This window comes from Ambystoma mexicanum, chromosome 1q, assembly GCF_040938575.1.
Source record: "Ambystoma mexicanum isolate Mex_15411 chromosome 1q, UKY_AmexF1_1, whole genome shotgun sequence".
In the NCBI taxonomy this organism is placed as follows: domain Eukaryota; kingdom Metazoa; phylum Chordata; class Amphibia; order Caudata; family Ambystomatidae; genus Ambystoma; species Ambystoma mexicanum.
This window is the reverse complement of record NC_090922.1, coordinates 936,144,554-936,167,951: the sequence shown is the minus strand read 5'-3', so window position 1 is coordinate 936,167,951 and position 23,398 is coordinate 936,144,554. Positions and strand designations below refer to the sequence as shown.

At 41.5% G+C, this 23,398-nt stretch overlaps 1 protein-coding gene across 7 annotated transcripts in view; it reads left to right on the top strand.

The window, feature by feature from the left end:
• DNASE2B (deoxyribonuclease 2 beta) overlaps positions 1-23,398 on the top strand; it is a 534,491-nt gene that overhangs the window by 431,296 nt on the left and 79,797 nt on the right. For all 7 annotated transcript variants that reach the window (XM_069641599.1, XM_069641595.1, XM_069641596.1 and 4 more), the window contains one exon: positions 19,949-20,146. In XM_069641599.1, coding sequence (XP_069497700.1) covers positions 19,949-20,146 — 198 coding nt within the window. The remainder of the gene's footprint in view (positions 1-19,948; positions 20,147-23,398) is intronic.

Here is a 23,398-nt window from a genome sequence, read left to right as displayed (position 1 = left end):
AAAAGACGAATGTGAACTGAACTGCAATAAACCAAGGGGGATAATAGTCCTAAGTAATGATTATCGTCAAGGATATATTGAGGCCTGCAATCAAGAGGGGAAAGGTTGTCAGCGATGTAGCAAAGAGATTCCTAAAGGAAGAGGAAAGTTTACAAGTCCATTGGAAGAGTTACAGAGACTGATCAAAGAAGTAACAAGAGGATATTTTAGGATTTTATACTAATATACAGATTGATACTAGAAGTATCCTAAGGAGAAGGGAGTCATTATTCGAGTCTTGGTTATTTTACATAGTGGTAAAGTCTGTTAGGGCACTTACGATTCTTACTTTAATAAATCATCCTGCACATGTCACCTGAGAGTCTGTGTCCTTCGTCTGACTCGCCACAGCCTGCTGTGCTCCTACTGGCAAATGCAAGTTGTTGGCCAGCGTGTTCACTTTCCTCTTCATTGTCTTCATGTGGTGGTGGTGTCAAATGTCCTGTTTTGCCATTCTCATTCTCCTGGTACATGCCACAGAATTTGTATTTAGCTTGATCCTCTAAAGTTCTTGCACGTAAGATTTTCTTGACTGTGTTCCTATCTATGCAGTCACCATGGAACACTTCCTTCTCACTTCTGTCCCCACTTCTGGCTGTGAAGGTATAGTGTGTGGTGGCTAGTGGCTTGGCTACTACATTCACCTTTTTAAATTGGGAATAGGTCTCTCTGGCACTTTTGGCATAGTCCTTCATAAGTGCTTCATCAGGGCCTACTTGTTGATGTTTGCTGCTTTCTGCAGTACTCATATAGCACACTTTACAAGTTCTTTCCTTGAGGTTTTGCAATTCTGAAAGTCTTTCTAATCATTTGAAGGAATCTTTCTGCTTTGCCCTTCGCCCACCGTCAGTCGGGAATTATTCTATGATGACTAATTCCCAGTGAGCGCAAGAATGTCTATCCTTAAGAAGGAGGCCATTTTCAGTCAGTACTTCTCCAGAAGACCATGAGTGGCAAACATCTCTTCAAATAATGACAAAATTCATGCTCACACTGGTACAAGAAGTAGAACAACTTTGAACAGCAACTTCCACTATACTCTTCAGGTCCCGGAACGACACCTTTTCCCACCTTGATGTCCTTTGTGTATAAGGTATATGACTGTCAATCAGGACCGATGGTACTTAACTCTGTTATCTTTCAGTATGAGTCCTCTTGGCTAACATGTGAGGTCCTGCCAAGTCTTCCACAATCTCCAGTTTGGTGAACTTGGCTTCTGACATTCTGTAGCCTTGGGACCTAAATAGTTCCTTCCATTTTTGTGACTGTATGGCTGTGGCCCCTGTGATGATTCTCCAGGTCTCATCACTTCTCCCCAATGGGGAGACCTTCCTGATGAGCCTAGAGTGATGAGGCTGCTACCCAATAATCCCCATAGGGGTAGTAATGTGCAGGAGGACCTTATAAGGAGGGATTCCCCTCTTGGGAATAAGGACGGCCATTTGGGAAAACACCCAGACAATACCAGGTCACAAAACACGTCACCCCACAACGCCTTACCCTTGTTGTCTGCTCCCTCCTCCTCAATTGACAGTAATACCATCTGTTATGGTAATGTGACTGCAATACCCATTATTGGTAGTTTTGGGCCGAAGAAGAGTGAGTGAAACATGTGGAGCAACAACCTGGAAAACCACTTAAGTACAGGGACGAGGGGCTATCAAGAAATATGAATATCATTCCATTGATAGCAAGGAAAGACTTGATGAACTTTTCACGGGCAAAGAAAACTGATTTAAACTGTCAGCTGGCTGAGGAACCAGCTGTCAGGGATTAAAAGTGACAAATGACTACAAGAAGAGAGAATCAGGTGAATAACCTGGACAAGGGAGACTGAAGTAGAATGCTGAAGCCAGCAGCACACAAGTCCTGCCCAGCAGATCCAAACTGGGTGGACCAGAGACACAGAGAAACTATTTCTCCAGGCAGAGGCCGCAAAGAACGGGATGCTGCTACAACGTCCCAAGAGCCGACTCCCCAGAAGAAACAAGAAATTGAGGTGGTGGCGCAAACTCAGATAGGTGTACCATGTGGTCTGGAAACGGCCCGAGACCACCAGATGGAGTCTACCATGGAGCCTCTCTGGTGTCAGAAATCTTAGAGGAAGATACCTGAAACCCCAGGAAGAACCAGAGCTGTGTCCCAAGGTAATGGGAATGGCGGGAAGACCAGGAGGGATCTGGGAAGCCAAACGAAGAAGCCAGAGTGCGCCAGGAATTACCTTCCTTGTCACAGTAGTGACAACCCGAACCATACCATTGAACGAAAGTGCATCAGGAGTTATTTCCCTCGTCACAGTGGTGACAACCCGAACCATACCATTGAGACAGAGTGCATCAGGAGTTATCTCTCTTGTCACAGTGGTGACAACCCGAACCATACCATTGAGCCGGACTGCATCAGGAGTTATCGCCCTCATCACAGTGGTCAGTCAAATACCAATGCTCAAGCAGGGTTTATCAGAATAATCTCCCTCATTGCAGTGGTCAGCCAAACACCACTGCCCAATAAGAGTGTATTGGGAACCATCTCCCTCATTGCAATGGTCAGCCAAACACCATTGCCCAAGCAGATCGCATAGGAGGCATCGCTCTCATTGCAGTGGCCAATCCAATACCACTGAGCAAACAGACTGTGTCGGGAGTCATTCCCTCATTGCAGTAGTCTATCCAGTACTGCTGCCCAAGTAGAGTGGAAAGGGAACCATCTTCCTCATCAGAGTGGTAAATGGAAGCTAAATAAGACTATGGGCTTTCCTTCTTCCTGGAAGTAGTTAAAGACACCAATCCAGGTTTTCAGCAAGAGTGCTCAAAGCCCACTGTCCAGAACTTTTATAAAGGACCGGGAGAAGGGAGTCATTCCCCTGGTCCTTTGTGATGGAACATTGAAGAGTTACTTCTACTATAAGACAGAAGCAAGAAACCAGGAGTGGGGAGTCATTGTCCTGGTGAAGGAAACACAACCTTCACTTTAGTTAAAGATTTTTTTTTTTAATTTATTTAAATTGTCATTGGTTTATATAATTAAACCTTACATTTATGTTCATCTGAAAAAGATACGAAGACAGCAATAAAAGAGAGAAGGAGAAAAGAAGATAAAAAGAAAAAGGAAAAAAGAAGAAGAGAAAAAAAAAAAGAAAATAAAAGAAGTCAAGTTAAGAGCATTGAGATCCTCAAAACGGGAGGACAAAATCAAACTAGACTTCAGATATAATTTCAATCCAAAAGCGAATCACAGCAGTGATCATTCATCGATTGTTTCCAGTTAATATAAGCGACCATCGTTCATCTGGGTCCAAGAGTCTTGTGGAAGTTAGATATAGCTGCGCAATTGCGATGCGTTTTTCTGTGAGTGCAGTACATTCCATCAAGAGATGGTATATTTTTTAAATGGAAGCCTCTTATATACAAAATCTGCAGGACTTGTTGAGATTCATGGAAGGATTTCGGATCCCATTGATTTGTTGTGTGGGTAAAATATTCAATCTTAAGCGAAGAAATAAATCTCTGATTAGGCGGTCTAGAAATAATTTGAGATACAGTGAAAGTTTGCTTATAGCTCTAATGTCGTTTGTACAATTCAGCGTTAGTTTGTACTGATTTTTGATGGTTTGAGTTCTTATACAGTCAAGTTTTGCGACTTGCAATTTCGCTTTTTGTGGCCTATGAAGCAGGGTATCCATCGAGATGTCATTGTCGATCATTTGTGCTTGAACAAAGTCTTTCCATTTGGTTAGAACTGCGGCATTGATATTCGTTGAGTTAGTGCGTACTATATTCCACGCAGGGGTACAGTCGTTGTTCAGAAGTTTTCTTAACAAGTCAAGTTGTTTCCATTTTATTAGGGAGTTCAAGGATTGCAAACCCTGTTCGAATCTAATACGTGTGGCAGGGACAGCATTTGGTAACGAAAGAACTTTTGACTAGAAGATATGTTCTAGTTTGTTCCATATGTCATCCTGGAGGTCGATCATAGTCTCTCCACCATACGTGAGGATTGGGGCTGCCTTCTGCTTGCAGAAGAGGATGATCGGTTTCAATGAATACTTTCCAAATTTTTTATGGATAATTAAGCCTTGACGTGCTAATGTTCTTACTTTGGTTATTAGGTGAGCTTGCCATGGTTTTTCAGTTTTGGACTGATTAATCCACATCCCCAAGTACTTAAATGATTTGATTTGGGCGTTTTTTTCTCTATTCAGAAAGAAGGAGTTAATTTTAGCTGAAAAACCGATTTCAGAAGCGAGGGCCATCACTTTAGTTTTTTTGGTGTTTATTTCTAACTTATTAGTGATCATATAGCTGTGAATGTTGTTCAGCGCAAGTTGCAATCCCCTGGGAGTCTTTGAGAATAGCACAATGTAATCAGCATATAAAATCGTAGGAATCGCTGTAGAGTTCAATTTTGGAGGGTTTATTAGGGGAGAGATTAGCAAATCTTCGAAATCTGAGGTGAAGAGATTGTAGAGCGCAGCCGCCAAAGGACAGCCTTGTTTCAACCCATGCCATACTTTAATGGGTTGGGATACAAGGCCGGCTTTGGATAACCTGATCCGGATTTCAGTGTTCGAATACAGTAGCTTTATTGGTTCTATGATGTTATGTGGGCACCCCCATTTCATTAATTTGGCCCATAGCATATTTCTGTTAATTTTGTCGAAAGCCAAATGAAGGTCAATGAATGCAGCGTACGTCTGAGTTTTAGCTCTCAATGATTCTTGCTTTATCAGATTCAAGATAAACAGGTTAGTCGTCGTGCCAAGGTGCTTTGTGAATCCTGTCTGTCTTATCGCATGTCTTTTCGCTCCCACTGCCCATTTGTTGAGCTGCTGTAATAATAAATTTGCAAAAAGTTTGCCCAGTGGATCTAAGAGGGCAATAGGTCGGTAGCTTGAGGGCTCTTCAGACGGACCTTGTTTGTAAATTGGTATCAGTACATCACTTTGCCATGAGCGAGGTACGGTTTTTGTTGTATTTATTAGGTTGGTGAGGCCATCCAGCCCTGGGGCTCTTGAGACATTTTGTTTATTGATCACTTCAGTAATATCGACGAAGGTCCAATGGAGTATCCATTTGGCGTCATAGGAAACTAGAACTTTTCCATTTCCATTAGGGCGTTGTTGGTAAAGGTGTTGAAAATGTAGTTTCCAATTCGCTTCGGAAACTTCAGAAATCTGATTATCCCCTTGCTGTTTTGGGGGATTTAGAAGCTTCCATATGTCTCGTGTATTACCCGGTCCTAGGGCTCGCAGCATGGTCTCTGCGTAATGTTGTTCTAAGATCATCTTGGTGTTTTTGAAACAGTTTTTGAGTTTTTGCTTGGCTTTTTGATTTGAGCATTCTGAGTTATAGAAGAGCCCTTTTTAAGTTGTTTTATCAATTGCCTTAGCTCTTTCTTCCTTGCAGCTATTGTGGGATGGTAAGCATGCTTGTGCTCGTGTACCAAGGTCGTTTTCTTATTATTGGTTTTCTGGTGTAAATTATGAAGTAACCATTCATAATTTAATTTCTTGTCATCTTTCATTTTTGTGGAGTGAAACATTTCAGGGAGATATTTGATTTGTGTTTTCGTTAACTTCAGTCGAGTATTTGCATTATTTGTTTCAAGCTCTGGAAGCTCTAGGTGTGTCGAACTGTGGCTTGTTGTCGACCATACTCTTACTAAAATATAGTGATCACTGTCTTCGACGTAGATGTTTTCAGCACATTGGATGGGTGACTGTATAGAACTTGATCGATATATGTAGTCGATGATCCCGCTGCTCTGATCTCGTGACTATGTAATGGTTGGGAGTTTGGTTTTTGTATGGATTGCATCGAAGCGCGTCATGTTTCGGTGAAGCATCTCTTTGGACCATCTTCGAGCACGCTCTTCTAGAATATATTCATCAAGCTCTTGACCCGCTTAGGAGAACAGATGTATGTTCAGGTCCCCACAAATTATGAAGTTAATGCCAGGATAATCAAGTTTTGCTTCATCCATTGTAGTAAAAAAGTTATCTAGAAAGATTTCATCTGTAATACTTTGGGGGTTCCAGTATGCGTTAAGCATGCCTAAATATTGGTGTTGTAGGGATGAGTGCTTGATGGAATCAGAGGGCTTAGAATATGGTTCCTGTAGCAGATCTGGATCCAAGGGTTAATAATTTCATGTTTGACTTCTTGCAGCTGCGAGTCCATCCTAATTAGGGTCAATAGGCCTGCAGAAGGACGTCCTTTTTGATTGGAAATCGCTGGATTCATAAATAAATTAAATCCGTCACATACCGGTTTTTGGAGGAGCCATGTTTCCTGGAGACAGATCACATCTGCTTTTATGAATTCTGATCTATTATGTCCATAAAGATGACGATGGCCTCTCGTGTTCTATGAACAAACAGTTAGCAAAGTGAGGGTGTCACCACTTGGTTGCTAATGTTGATTGTGATAAGTTGAATCCGGGTGTCTAGTGGAGTCATTCATTACTCTCCTGATGGGATGACGATCCATTTGGTGATTTAAAAACTCCTGTCTATCTTCTCCGGTAACAGAAGAGTAGGTATAGTTTCTCTGATTGTATGTAGTGTTCGGAGATGACGAGCTGCTCAATGTCGTGATTTGTGAATACACGGATATTTCTCTAGTGGTGTTATATGATTCGTATTGCACATCTTGGTTGGATTCAATTGTAGAATCCCAGAACATGGAAGGCATCTGTTTGATTTGTAATTGTTCGTAGGATCTTGTTAGTGCGACAGTCAATCCATATTGAGTCGAGTTTGTCTGGGTTGGTGAATTCTACCAATTCGATATCCTTTGTTCTTATTGTAGTTAGACTGGGTATGGCGTGTAGAAGCCGAAGTAAATGTGTTCAATTGAGGATCAGTGTTTCGCCATTTCTACTCACTCTTTCTAACTTTAGTGTATTTCTTGTACAGGATTTTAGTGGATCTATAAATTGTGGGAGTTTCAGGGAGGCTAGTTCTCACTGGGGTAGCGTGATGTCATTTAAGGATGTGTCCGATATTGCTGAGCCGTCTAGATTTATTCTAGAGTTTGAATCTTTTTTTTTTTATTGTTATAGCTGAACTGAATCAACTTTACAATATTTCATTGATATTCCATCTTCATTCATATTTATAAAATTATAGAATTGCATATAAAAAGGTACACATAAAAAGTACACATAAAAATACACACATAAAAATACATATAAGTGGTACACATATACATACATATCTATACATATGTATCACCCAGTAAACTGAACAGAAAAGGAGAAAAAAAGACACACCCACTGGGCTTAACAACAAAATAAACAAAATAAACAAAATAAACAGCACAGATTTCAATCATTAAAGTAAAACAGAGCATCAGTATCTTCTATCACTTAAACAACCAACATCAACTCTACTTGCTCCTTCCAACCATCAGTACACTTCTTAAAGGTTTGCTCATCATTATCCATGCAGTTTCATCCTAACAAACTTCCTAATATTCTGCTCAGAGAATTTTAATTTACTCATAACCGAGTTCTAACACAGGTATGTATATATGTACTTAGCATTTCAGCTATATAAAAAAACTGACTAGGCATTCATCAGTATCAATATGTGCACTCTTTTATCTCAGTATTTGTACGTATTTGCTTATCCATGTTGTACTATGTTAACCAAGACTCATCTAGTCTTACTCTTCTCTCAATATCCCTCACTAATGGTTACCATAATGGTTATATCTTGGGTTCTGTCAGTTCTTGATCAATATCCAATCTCAAATCCTTCACAAGAGCAATGGTAGCAAGCCTTAGAGGGGTGGTATGCCTGCAATAAATCAACCACCAAAGAGATTCTGTTGTAATTTGGGTGTTTTCATATAACAGTGGTTTAAAATTGAGCTCCTGTTTCTGTTTAAGGGTTTGACATTCTGTAAGGAGATGCCGTAAAGTTTCAGGTTGATCATTTATTTTACAGAAGCGGCATAAATTATCTTCCTTCATTATCATTTTCCTTTTAGCTTTCAGATCCCTCGTCTCACATAAATTAAACCGTATTCTTAAAAATTGTCTTCTATGATCAGTTGAAGGTGATCTAAATAGATATGGTTCCACTATACTATGCCTTTTATGCAGGTACGCATTTTTGGGGAAATCATGATACTTCAAACATATCTCCCTCGTACGTAACCAGTCATGCTGAAATATCTTAGTTTTGGCTCTATCCGGATTTGTAAGGAGGTCATCAAGGGAAAGATCCGCTTCAGCCAAAGCTTCAATTATAGTGTGCCGCCATTTCACCATATATTGATCATTAGTTGTGAACACGTAATCAGCAAGGGTATTAATCAATTTATGCCTACCAGAAACCAAAATACATTTTCTGTACAATGATATCATTTGCCAGATGTAGCGTGCATGCAATGATATTAACCCCAATTCATACCTAACCCAAGCCATAGGTACACATTTTGGTAAACCCAGGATGCGTTTCCAAAATTTACTCTCGAAACGTAACCATGTATTTCCCATTATACATGATTTTGTTTCCGCTCCATAGAGTAGTGCCGGGACCACTTTCTGTTTGAAGTATGTTATGGCAGGTGTAATAGTGAATTTACCATATTTGGCTTGGATAATTAAGGCTTGTGAGATCATCATATTCAGCTTCTGGTTGAGGCTTAGTAGGAATGCTTTATTACTTGCTCCATCAATAATAACTCCTAAATAAGTATATTGTGGAACTATCTCTAGTGTATGCTCTTGTAAGCACCACCTTGATGCTTTTTGTTTCTTGTTTAGGGTACCAATTGGATTTGGGTTACAGACCATTATCTTTGTTTTGTTCATATTCACGGTTAACTTATTCTCAGCGACATATCTGGCAAGTGCATCAAGCAGGTTTTGAAGGCCACTGGGAGTTTTCGAAATCAGTACCAAATCGTCAGCATATAGCAGAGCTGCAAGTGCTTTGCCTGCTAATTTCGGGGCATCAGAAACAACCTCTTTGAAGGCTTTGCATATATCGGCGATGAAAAAATTAAACAAAGTTGCCGCAAGTATGCAGCCTTGTCTGAGACCTCTATAAATTGGAATATTCGTGGTTAGTAAGCCTTGTAGATTTAGCCTCACTCGTATGCTGGTCTCTGAGTGTAACATACTTATCAAATTAAGTATGTAGGGCACTTTTCTCGGGCTAGTTTGTCAAATAATATTGATCTAACCACTGAGTCAAACGCCGCTCTAAAATCGACGAACACAAAAAATAATGGTTGTTTCAGGAGGTTATGATGCTGTATTAAAGCTGTTATTGATAACAGTTTTATAGAAGTTCCGATGCCAGGTATAAACCCTGTTTGATGCGGATCTTGCTTGTCACAAGTTCTTACCCAATTGTTAAAGTCCCGTAAAATGAACCTGCAAAAGATTTTCCCAGGTATATCCAAGAGTGCGATCGGTCTATAATTGACCGGTTTAGACCTGTCACCTTTTTTAAAGATGGGCACTACCACAGAGGATTTCCAAGACTTTGGGATACTGTTAGATTGTAGGACATGGGTAAAAATGTTATACAGAATCAGCGCCCATTGTTCCGGATACTGCTTCATCATATAGTTGGTTAACCCATCAGGTCCTGGGGCCCTTGAGTTAGACGCTCTGAAGATATATCCTAATATATCTTTTCTAGATATTTGTAATAGATCCATGCTGTTACATATTATCACAGGGCTATTTTGTCTGACTTCAGGGTCAGCATATAGTTCCGTATAATAGTCGATCCATAGTGTTTCAGTTACACCGTTTATCTGGACTGGGCCCTGTTCCAAATGGTTAGCAGCATTAAGCAAAGCCCAAATTTGGGCTGTGTTTTTTGACATAATCACCTTGAGCATTTCTTCACCACCAGACTGGTATAGAATACATCTACGAGTACGAATCCAAGCCGTATATGCACGTTGGAGAGAACGAATGACCTCAAACCTGATATTCACCGGCAATGATAATGCCATTCTCTTTTCTCATCTCAGTAAGGTTTTACGTTTTTGAACCTGATCGTCAGCACTGTGTCTGGGTGCAAAGTACACATGAGTTCGTGTTGAAGAGTGCAGTTTGAACATTTGGAGTGTGACGTTGTACGGTTCTTCTACCCCACCATTCCCCATCTGTTCACCCAGCAGCTCTTCATTCAACTCATTCAGGATAGATCAATTCCATTTTGTGGTTCTTTATAACAGTTCCATTTCAAGGTTAGCATATGATGATCGCTCGCAGTCTGTGTTATCACTTTAAATGAAGCAATGTTTTGGAACATTGCTTTGTCCGTATAAATATAATCAATTGTAGAGCTACCGAGTCCTCTACGCCACGTCTCATTAGCGGGTGTGTCACCAGGTATCGCACCGTTAAGCATCAGCATATTACGATCACACATCACATCCGCCCATATTTCATTTATGCGGCCCTTTTGCGTTTTTTTGTCTTTCAGACATTGCATATTCAGATCTCCCACAAGAATAACATTCGTTATTTCGGGGGTCATAAGAATCATGTTGAAGAAATTCTCCAGTTCTTTAATGAAAATTTTATCTGAAATAGCCATCGGGTTACGGTAGATATTAATTAGAGCCAAACATCCTCCAGGGTAGAGGATTTTAACTAATTGCATGAATATATTGGGGGTTGCCCATGGCCTAATTGACAAGCCCCTCCCCATTTTGGTGGCAATTAGTAACCCAGAGGATGGACGTCCTTTCTTATTTGATCTGGCTGCCAGAAATGCTATTTCATGATTATTCCATACCGGGCAATCCACCAGCCACGTCTCTTGTAGGGCAACTACATCATAGTTGTTAAGATCATTGCTATCTTTTGCAGAGAGATGGCCATGACCACAGGTATTCCAACTCACCAAGGTCAGTGTGTCATCCCGCCACTCCTTGTATTATGATCTTTTATCACTCGATCTGTATTCATTTTTCCCCAAATCTCCTACTATCTTATTTTGATCTAGTAAGTTTTGTTTATGATATATGTTTAGGGATCTAGCAGTCACGTTATCATTTGGGTCCTGTAATTGTTCGTAGTTCATATTAGTTGGTGAAATTGTAGGATCAACTGCTAGCAAAAAACCCATTGTGAAAAATTCCATCCTAGCTTGCCATATAATATTTCTGACAAGGTTGGATGAAATCCACAATCGGACAACGTCAAGCCTCTCCTCATTTAAGAATTCAACCTGTTGAATATCAGTTTTAGAGATATCTCTTAACTCTTCAATATCTTCAAATATCATCAGCACACTTGTTCTATTTAGGTCATAGGATATATGGGGAGCAGGGCGGCATTTCAGAATAAATCTGTGATATAGTTTCGGATCTAGGGCATGTTTTAATTTCTTTCCTGTACCCCCACCCAACCGTTCCATCTCAAATCGTTGGTTTGGTTCCGAATTTCTCTCAATATTTTGTATTGTATCGGATGAATACACTGTAGTTTTACTGTTAAATGACACTTTGCCTCTCTCCACTACAGTGTTTGTCGCGAGGGTCTGATCTTGTTTCCATCTTAGATACTCATCAAACGAGTTCTGTATGGTCTCTCTAATGTCTTTTAGTATGTCCAGTGAAGGTTCTCTCGCTAGAGGAGGGTTCGCGCTTGTAGTATTTGTTGTAACATCATTCTTTGGATGGTTTGTCACAACGGTACTAGCCAATGGGAAGCAAGGTGTTTCATGGGTTGTGATGTTAACAGCAGCTCGTTGCAGCCGCAATTGATCCTCGGACCCTTTTTTTGCAAGCAGAGCCACTAGATCATCTAGTGGAACATAGTCGTTGTGGGATACAACATTCACAGATTGACTAGCTACCGGTTCTCTAGCCTGTCTTAAGTTAGTATAATTAACTTTTAATCCTCCTCCCACAACCGCTTTACTCTTGGAAGTAATTTGCAATCGTTTTAGGAATTGATTAGTAGCGGCCTTTGTTGGTCGCAGGGCCTGCTTCTGATTCTTAGTTTTCTTTTTAGTTATTGTGTTAGCTTTGGATCTTACATTGGTTCTTGAGTCAAACATATTATACACACCAAAGTCATTCCCTCGGTTATCTACAACAGTTTTATCTGCATTCACCTTAACAGAGGTACAACTTTCCACTGTCACTATCTCGCTACTAGAGGGGCTACAGTGCACTTCATCATCACTGGATGTGACAGGGCATATAATAGCCTCAAAAACAGGTAAAGTCGATACAACATTCTCAACCTCACTCTTCTCCTTTACATCGGATGTCATTTGTGCAGAGTTTCTATTTTTAATATCTTTCGTTGTCTTTGGTGGCTTATTATCACCCACGTCAATGTACCTAGACATTTTGTCTAAGTTCTGGGTAATCAGTTCAATCTGCACAGCTTGTCGGCTTATCTTAGCATCGAAGGTCTCAAACAATTTAAAAAGGGACATAATCGAGATATTTATGGCATTCAGCGTTATTTCCACCAGTGAGCCAATTTGTCCACCATTACCATCTGTGATTCCCACACTCGGAACAATCTTTTTGTGTGGTGCACGTGGTGTAGGATAGACGAAGGAAGATGTCAAGTCTCTAGGGCATTGTGTATGGTGATCAAAAAGGCTTGGAGAGCCATATAAACTGCCATCATTACCCTTAGTTCTATCATTGAGAATTGGAGATTCAGACAAAGCAGGGTCATCTACCACAACCTTATTAATGGAATCATCCAGATTAGATTTGTTTGTAACAGTTATATTTTCCATCTCCTCCTGCATATCTTTATTCTCACCCTCATTAGCCGCTTCATCATTAATATAATTTAGGTTGTTTTTACATGATAATACAGGATTTTGTGTAGTTAAATCAATTAGAGGGCACTCCTCCGTTCTCTCGGAGTCGCGTTGTGTTGAGCATATCTCCTTTACAATAATAGTGTCCGAAATCGACACATTTGAATTCACCGAAACCACGTGCGGTGCAATTTTCCCTCCTCCCATATTTACCGGGCTCGAAGGTTGATTTTCAACACACGTGGGAAAAAATAAATCTGAATCACCCCTTAGCGTGCAAAATCCTCGTATATCACTAGTAGAGTTCTTTCTCATGGGAGTCACAATAGGTGAACCTCCTAATTTTTTTTTTTTAAGAATATTAATGGGGGAGGCTTTAGGGGTTGCAGGCTTAAGGTTCACAGAGGCTCTTGTAATTACGATGTTTGCTGGCATCCCAGACGTCAGCGTATATGTAATACCTTTCATTCGACACGTTTAACAAACAAATGGTTAACAATGCAACAAATTGGATATAAGTGAAAAAGTCTTACTCCACAGCCCACAATCCGCTATACCCGCTCTAACAGCGGTAACAGCAACCTTTCCAAAGCAAACTTGCAAAGCGCGCGCGCAAAGCGCGTGCATTTGATGTAAATAGTTTCCTGTTAGCTGGGGGCGGGATTTCACCGCAGCACGTCCTATGGGTGAAGAGAAGACAAACTACCGTGAGTGCACTGATAGAGTTCACCTAAGCAGTTGCTTAAGCAGTTGCTCAGACAGTAGCCTTATGCAACCTTAGTTTGTAACAGTCACAAGAGTTCGCAAGAGTTCTCACTTGGTGGAGGCAACGGTCAATCACACTTTGTCACTTCGTCGGCGAGTCCAATAAATCCAGTAGCAAAGCGTCTCGCAGCGGTAACAGCAACCTTTCCAAAGCAAACTTGCAAAGCGCGCGCGCAAAGCGCGTGCATTTGATGTAAATAGTTTCCTGTTAGCTGGGGGTGGGATTTCACCGCAGCACGTCTTGGTGGAGGCAACGGTCAATCACACTTCGTCATTCGTCGGCGAGTCCAATAAATCCAGTAACAAAGCGTCTCGCAGCGGTAACAGCAACCTTTCCAAAGCAAATCTTCAAGGGGCGCAATAGCTTCAATGGATGTCCCAATAGGTGAAGTTGTCGAGTAGATTTCAGAGCATGTTTATTCATAACAGTCTATTGTTAATTGTGATGATGTGTTCAATTGATTATCCTTGTGGATGCTTATGTTCTTGTCTTGATTTGAGTACGTCGAGAGATTTATCAAAAGATCCAGTGTTGCTGCATCTATTTCATCTTATTGGATGTTCGATTTAGTGCTTGGAATCTCTTCAAGTCGGTCTCTCTTTGCTGCTTGCTTACTGGATGGTATAGTCTGGTGGGCCACAGGGAGTGTTAGATTTCTAAGGAAGGCTCTGGATCCCTTTTGTTGTTTTTTCCTTTGCTGCCTTTGATTGGATAATTTGGTTGGTTGTCAATTGGAGTCAAATATGCTGAACATATCTTTAGTCTCTGAAGGAAATAGTTTAGTATCGGTAGACTTTCCGGGGGCCATGATTGTTGGCGCTTTGTCGCGCATGGAAGGGTCTTTGTTAACCAGATCTCCAGATTGGAGTGTTTTGGGGGTCGATTCAGGCAAAATATTGTCTGTAGTAAGATCTATAAGTATCACTTTTTCATTGCAGGTTGTAATTGCAGCCGAGGGGTTCAGATTGTCGTGTTTGTTCAGAAGCAGTGCCTTGGGTACTGTGTGAAGGGGGTGTCCAGTAACGTGGGCATCTTGGTTTGGCTGAATCTGATGTTGACGCTGAGAACACGTAGGTTTAGACATATTCACTCTCATGAGATCAATGAGGGCATCTGTAAGAGGTGTTTTTTCTGCCCTGTCCTTACGAGCTATGTCTGCTAAGCATTGTTGCCACATTAGGCTCGCTTCTGCTTCTGCTTGGAGCCGAGTTTCCAGATTGAGGCATCAAAGCTTCATGTATTTTTTGTTTAGAAAATATAGAAATATAGAAGCAAGGATTGTTACTAGATCTTTAGCAACTTCGGCTTGGACTTCTTGGAGCTTCATGTAGGGAATTAATGCTTGAGTGCATACTGCAATGAGCATATTTTGAAGATCCACCATTGTCGTGGTGACAGATTCCTGTGGATTGGGTCCCGCTAAGTGGTCCGCATAGTTTCCATTTTGTGAAATAGGTTGCTTAGATGTAGGTATTGCACCAGTATCAAAGTCATCAGGAACCAACGTGCTTGTTGTAGGATAGCCTTGAGGTTTACTTGGATTCAGGAGAGGATGGTCGTGAGCCCTGAGTCTGGGGTCTATATGGTTTCGTAGTGCTTTCTTTTTGGTCTCTTGCAGTTCCATCAATGCTTCTAGTCTCTGTAGACATTGATTAGAGACCAGTTGTGAAAGTTTGTGTTGTAATTCTGTATTAGAGCGTCATTCATGTAGAGATTTCCATTTTAGTTTGGCAATCTGCGCACGCTCTTTCTGTCCCATACCTTGGCCTGCGCCATCTATCACCGGATGTATTGATGGCGTGAGAACTGCCTCGCTCGGGAAAGCACAGACAGGTCTTCTCTGATGGATCTCGTCTGGGAGAGATGTATGGGTCATTGTTGGTAATGCGCCAACACTCTTATTTTGATGGCAAGGTGTATCCAGTAAATTCTGTAAATGGGTCCGGTGCCTTGTTTGTGGGCCCATAGAAGGGATGTGTTGCATCTTTTCTGGTGTGTTGCTGCAGTATCAGGTAAAAGGGCCACGGTCTCAATACAGCGGCTTGCTTCACACTTGAATGAGACTGAGATTTGGGAGGAGCCGAGTGGGTCAAAGGTTTACCCACAGTCCCCACTCAGGGAGATCAGTATAGTTCAAAAGGATGTTTGGCGCAAGCTTACTTAAGCTGAACTACGTCGTTCAAAGGAATCTTTAAAAAAAAGAAACCACGTGGGTCAAAGGACTAGCACGCAGTGTCCACGTGGTTATAGGCACTTTTCAGACGTGTGGATTACTGAGGGAGACCAGAGTAGAAGATGCACTACAAGGACCGCTCGTCGTAGGTGTGCGCCACGCACAGTGTTGCTTGGACTACACTTGTGTGATGAAATGGGAAGAAGAAAAAAAAAAAGAAACCGCGTGGGTCAAAAGACTAGCCTGCAGTCCCCATGCATTTATGCAGTTATAGGCACTTTTCGGACATGTGGATTACTGAGGGAGACCAGAATAGAAGATGCACTACAAGGATCGCTCGTCGTAGGTGTGCGCCGCACACAGTGTTGCTTGGACTACACTCATGTGATGAATGGGAAGAATAGGAGGGAGGGTCAGGGTGACGAATAAGTGTTAGCAAGTTTATTGCGGAACACAGTCAACGTTTACAAGCAGTGGCTTACCAGAGTCCCGAGGGCGTGCTTGGTCACTCGGTGTTCGTGCGAGCGGTAGCGGTGTCCTATGCGACGCATCCAATATGCCTTCAAACGCTGCTGAACACCGACAAACACCACTTGCCCTCCACTTTCGCTTCGCTTTCGCTGGGGGAAGTGCAGATAAAGGTTCTTCCTGTTGCTGAAGCACCGCCTCCAGGCATTTAAAGGCCCAATGTCTGTATTACGGAAAAAAGAAAGGTTCCAACACCAACAAACACCACTTGCCCTCCACTTTCACTTCACTTTCGCTGGGGGAAGTGCAGATAAAGGTTCTTCCTGTTGCTGAAGCACCGCCTCCAGGCAGTTAAAGGCACAATGTCTGTATTACGGGAAAGAAAGGTTCCAACACCAAAACCAACACCGACAAACACCACTTGCCCTCCACTTTACCCATGGTGCCTGTGTGGTGGAATAGAGCACACCCTGCAGAAAATGTGCCGGTGGGCTCCATGACCAGCAAACAGAGTGCAGAGAGAGAAGCAGCACTTCACAAATGAAACGCCAAAATGTGCCTATAAATGACATTTGCTTTGTTGCTAAAAACTCCAAAATGCCTGTAACACAACACTTGTCAACATCCAAAACCTTGCTTGGCACTAAAATGTATGTAATCTAATGAAGCATTGCGAACATACAAAGTCCTAAGGTGAAGAGCAAAACATTTTATCAGACAAACTGGATTGTCTGTAAACTGACATCCCCTGTCAAAATCTGGGTGCAGTACCCTGAGCTCCCTGAATGACAGCTGTCAGAGGAGTTACTGATGAAACTTTAAAGTCATCTAAACTAAAAAGTCTGCCGGAAACATAAAAAGGATTGTGGCTAAAAAGAATACAGATCTCAGTTGCTTTTTATCTCACAGAGTTATAGCTAAGAAAGTAATGTATTTATGTTTGATGCAACAAGGTTGGTTTTTCCTGGATTTTTAATTAAGAATAAATTAGCTTGGCTGAGCTGCAACCCTTTGGAAGTGTACAAACAGGTTTCTCCCAGGAGGAGGGATATCCTCTCAGCTGAAACTCATGGGGAGGTCTAATTGTGGGTGAACCCAGACTCTTGTCTACAGAAAGAGAATGAACAATAGCAGGCCCGTCAGCCCATGAAACGGAGGTGTGAGAGGGTCATAAATGGCTCCTGGAAGGAACAAACCAGGAGGGGCATGCTCCTGGACTAAAGGGAGAGAAAAAGGGGCGTACCATTTGCTGTTAAGCATAAACAGAGAACAATTTTTAAAAGATACATAACTTGTGATTCAAAATGATGAAAAATATCCCAAGGACATATCTGTTAGTCTACTTTTTGGCTGCACGTTTTAAGAGGTGGCAGAACTGTGTGGCATGTTCTGGACAGGAATGGCAATATATGTGGTTTTATGTGAAATGTATGAATCCTAGAATTGTGAAAATTTACACACACACCCCTATGTTAAACACACACATTTGTGGAAATTTGCATAATGTTTTGAAATTGTATTCATAGTAAAAAGGACAACATTCTGTAGAAAGTTAAAACAAGATCCTACAGCTGCGAGATTTTGATGAACAGCTACCACATAAAATATGGCATCTTTGTGTGAGATTTGTGTAAAAGTGACCAATGTAGAAATGTGTATTTAGTATAAAATCCGATTTTGAGACCAGTAGCTAAAGGGAGGTCTCTGAGAAAGACAATTTCAAATCCATCCTGACAGCTGAAAACTCAATTCCGTTTTTCTCTTGTGTTTGAAGGGGGAAGGTGGGACTGATATTCTGTTTGATTTGTGCTATTCCTGAATATCTGCTCTCTCCTCCCATCTCGTTAATTGCCTATTGGGGGATTGAGGGGTGTTGCAGGGGGAACCTCTAACCATAGTGCCATCTGTCCAAACCAACAAAAAAGTATTCTGTTCTGTGCTGCATTTGTTTTTGTGCTCATTACTTGATTCCTAGTGTATTCAAGATATTATCCACTGTTCCGTCACCCCATTGGTGATTGTTGTTTACCTAAAAATATATTGTGATTAAATTGTAAATACATAAATAAATATTTACCTTTGCAAACTAGCCTGATTCCTGGTTCAGTGTGACCGGGGGGGGGGGTCTCAGGAGAAGGGTGTGATAAGAGGGGTACATCGTTCAGAATATTGAACTTATAGATACAAATATATAAGGGTTTCAATTGTGCACTACACGCTGAGCGTGACTTGGGTGTATGCCAGATTGAAATCACTTACAGCAGGGCTCTGTACAGAGCCCCTCTTCCCTTTCCATGGCAGCCTGCAGGAGCCTTGGGGATGGAGCGGCTGCAGCAACACTTGCTAAGGAAAAAAAGGTGGGGGAAGATGGCGGCAGTTGGAACTGGCTGTCAGGCAGCATGGAACACGGGCTGAGATCACCGGTTTCAGATCGCATTCCTAGCCGCCTGATTGGCTAGCTCCCCCCACCAGGGTACTAATGTTCTTTAGAACACATGTCCAAACTTCTTATTTAACAATGCATAAGACATTAAAGTCAATTCGTTCCTGAATGGAACATCAACTAAAGCTTTTTGGTCATGTTTTCTAAGACAAAGTAACACTTGTGCAGTTCTACTTTGGACTGCATGGAGATTGGCAATTTCTTTTGGGGGAACCCCAGTAATACACTATTTCATTAGTCTAGATTGGACATGATCAGTGTCCGAACCAACCGCACCTTGTTGTTCATTGTAAGTGATGAGAGAAGGTCCCATAGTAGACGGAGCTTGAGGGTGACAGCAGCTCACCATGGAAGAGATCCTTGCAGGAATGCAAGTTGTTCATCACTGGTGACCCCTAGCTCCTTAAGGTTTTGCACGGGATTGGTTCTGGGCTACAGCCGGTGAGCCTCATCTTTAGAATTATTGTTGTTTCCTCACCAGATAGAGGGTATTTGGTCTCATTCATCCAGGCCTGAACTGCAGATAGGTAGCTAATCTGACCAAAGGTCAGGAATTTCTATACTCAAGATTATCCACGGTGATAACTTGGATTATCCACGGTGATAACTTGGATTATCCACGGTGATAACTTGTAAACGCCAGATGGTGCAAGACACCAAAGCCATTTTTTTCTTGCTATGTTGCCATTGACCCTCCCTCTTCTCTGTGACACGTACTTGTGAAGCAAACAAAAATATGTTTGTATGAGACACACTCAACAGGTACTTCCACCCTAATTTCTGTAGCTCCTGAGGCTGCTTTCTCGGGTCTTCTGTGTGGATGGGAACACACATGGGTTTTTTCAGATGATAATCCACAAATCCTTGCAGTGCAAGAAGAGTAATTCCAAAGCAAGTTCGCACAGGTGTTGCAGACTATTTTTCTTGAAGTGTTGATAGTTGGAGAACTGTTCTGGTCCCAGGGACTGGGTTCTCTTTAGCAACATGTCCCCCTATACAGAAAATACCAAATCCATTCCAATACCCATAGGAGGGAAACTCATTCAAGCATATTATTAAAAATACTTTTCAGCTTTTTTCACATTTGATGACTACGTATGCTCTTTTAATAATGCATTCACCTTGCATTCTGAAATGTATTGTAATTTTTCAATACTTTTTACAATGTAATCATTTGAACCATACAATAAAATGCTAATAAAACATATCTATTTCAGAATAAGATTATCTTTGTAGACAGTGTATTGTTCTGGTTTAATGTGTCATTTTTATATTTCATTTTCACAGCACGACAGCTATTAATCTACAACCCAGACGTCTATAATTGCTCCATCCCTGAAGTCTTTCACCAAGAGTTGTCCAATCTGCAGAAAATATGCCTGGGCGCCCACCAGTCATGGACCCCGAGAAAGAGGCTTGCAAAGCTCCAGTCAGCCCAGGGAGAGCCCTTTCTGCACTTTGCCAAATCCCATTATTACATTGATGGTGAGCTCAGCAAACATATCTAAATCATATCCCATACACGTATATGTTTACCAATGCATTGTTGAAGTTGGGATTCATGGGATGTGACCTGTCCACCATGACAGCTCAAGGAAATGCTAAAAAAAGCATATATAGACAAACTGTAGAGTAAAACTTTAACAAAACTTCTAGAACTTTCTAGTGGCACACCAGTGAATACGTTAGAGCAGAGCTAGGCCTGAGGCCTTTGAGATCTAGGGCCTAGCTGTGTATGTTTACATCTTATATAAAGGTCATGCAGGCTTTCATTGGTATACTGCAATGTTAAGTAAATCAGGCAGGTGCACAGCCAGCTACAATTATGTCTTCGACCGCGTTTGCACAATTTAGTAGAATTAACCTTACGCTCGTGACTCTTTTTTTTGTTTGGACCCCTACCAATATCTATAAAGGAACTACACTCGGGCATGCTCGGACTGCCCCATAGGGCAATAAACCCATGGTCGAACCAAAGACGCTAATTGCTGGTGTGGGCCAGTTTTTTTGGCCAATGCGGGCCGCTTTGATGAGTTACTTCACTATATGGATAGTAGTTTTGAATAGTGTTGTTGAATAAATATCTTTTTATGCACCATTTGCATCACATTTCATCACATTTCATCAAAAACCTCCCCCTTGGGTACTACTCAGTCTTTCACAAAAGTAATGACTTGCCATTTGCAGTCGTGGGCCACTTTTTAATTGGTGCCCGAGACAATGGTATGCCCCAGTCCGACCCTGCACTCAGGTCTAACCTGGCAGAGCTTGATGACGGACTGAACCTGGCTGATCTTGGTACTAAGACTCATGCATGCAACACATATCTCTATTATGGGAAACACCTAGATGTATGTTTGTGTTCCTCTGTTTGAGGAGTGATGCCTTTGTGTGAAATGTAACCACTTACCTACAAGGGAGGTGCAGGGGGCCAAGTACCGTAACCCCAAAAAAGATCAGATGTGTAGAATCTGTGAAACCGAGGCTGTTATTGAAACAACAAAACATCTCTTATTATACAATGTGAAGGCGTGGGCTCACCTAAGAAAGTGTCACTTGGGTAGACATTGTGTGCAATACATCGACAATTATAGCCTCTTAAAATGTGGTACGAGATTCAGAAAGTATTGGAGTTTCAATAAGTGATTGGTGCTTTAAATTCAATAGTGATTATTTTTCATATATACTAACTAGGGGTGTCACGGTATTCGTTTTATGACGGTAGGATAACCTTCTTGCCAAATGACGGTATATCATGGTTATCGCGGTATAGCAGGTGGAGTTAACTAATCGTAACAAATATTTTCTAAAAGGTCATAAATTGACAGATGTATCATCACAAACAAAACCAGGCACCCAGGGCCAGAATTGGGCTTTTCAACATACTTTCCACTGAAATGCCTTGCTTCCACCAAAACACAAACACACGTGTGGAGAGGAGTGGGTGGGGTGGAGGCCTGCTGCAACTGGCAAACCAAACTGAATAGCTTTTCTTAAGTGGTCATTTAGGCTTTTTGCTCCCCCACTGGCTACTGGTGAAGATGAACATGTTGCCATCTTGATAACCTGCATGCCACAGATCAATGGAGGGTGATGGTAGTATACGCTTGTGCGCATACACACACACACACACACACACACACGCACTCTCTCTTTACGCTACAGCCTTTAGTTTACTTGCAGGCCAAAAGGTGTTCAGTAATCACTGACATGTTACCCTTTGGTATGGCAGCAGGGAATACCCACAGAGATCAGTGAATTTCGCAGTGTAACTTATTATATGTCAATTCAATGATAGAACCAACGAAATCCCCCATTGCCATATGTTTAGAGAACATTATCCATTATAAATATATAAACCCCAAAGCCACCACCCCAAAGTAAACCCTTTTCCTTCTTGGCACTGTATCTATTCTTCCTATTGCTAACATATTGATTTTGTGTAAGGCACGTGTGGTTTATGGAATGGCATTAAAAACTGCTCCAACTGAAACTACTTGGCAGACGGCACATCCAACAGTGCAAAACCAAGACTGCGCAGCAATTGCTTACTGCAGCCTTTCCAAATCAGGTTGAAAAGCACACTTAACGGTATGAACGGTATAACGGTATAAACAATGTGACGGTTATTATTGTTCAATTAAGTGGTTCACGGTATCTTTAACGGTATACCGTTACATCCCTAATACTAACACGTATTGTATCCCTACACTATACATATAAATATAATTTTTTAAAAATCTATATTTCACCTGACTGAAAAAAAAGAAATATGATTTTCCACGGAGGACAGCTCTCCTTGTTCACTATTCAGTTTTTTTAGATTCAGATCACAGATGGACAGGTTTTCCCCCAGGAAACGTATACTGACTGAGTAGAGTGAAGGAATGATTCCGTAATCCAAGATGAGTCACGGGGACAGTTCTTAAATTCACGTTATTTCGGCAAATGTACACAAACATCGTATGAATGGTTTAGTTGCCAGACACCAATTTACTGGGAGCGCTGTATGGAGACACACAAGGATCAGGGAGCCCCTCTACTGAGAAGGGGAGGGTCTACAGCCACGTTTTAGCTCACTGTACCTTTCACAGAGGATAAATAACGATTTGCCTATCAGTCTGCAAGACTGATAGGCAAATGGTTATTGTCCCACCCACATGGCCAGTGCAACCCCAGGCACGTGTTTCGGCAGAGTCGCGCCTCATCAGTTAAAAAAAGGAAAATGTTCGGAAAAGTACTGTATTGCGCAAACAACACTTTAAGACTTACCCCATACGACGCTATGTTTGCACTTTACAAGCAGTTTTGCATGTTTGTCGGTAATGTCTTGTATTAGATGCATTGGTCTGTTGTGTTTCAAAATGTTTTTATAACGGATTTGTAATATGAATACATTGTGGTGTTAATTGAGCATAAGAGGTGGAGATCTTTTTGCGGTAATTCAGTTTATCTGCATTTTTGCGAAGTAACTGAACAGGAGGGAGTAGTAGCCTGTCAGTCTTTTTGTGTTGCATGAACTATGTTCTCCGCTGCAGTGCAGGCCCCCCGTAAACAAAAAGGTTGTGGATGATCTTTGTTATTAAAAGACTTCCTAGCACGTATCCTGCTCATCTTTCTGAGAACCAAATGGAATCATAAAACACTGGACAAGCTCTGCCCTCGAGCATCCATTTCATGTATTTATTGACTGACCCCAGTCTAACCCTCGCAACCTATCGACGGTTGAACAATCAG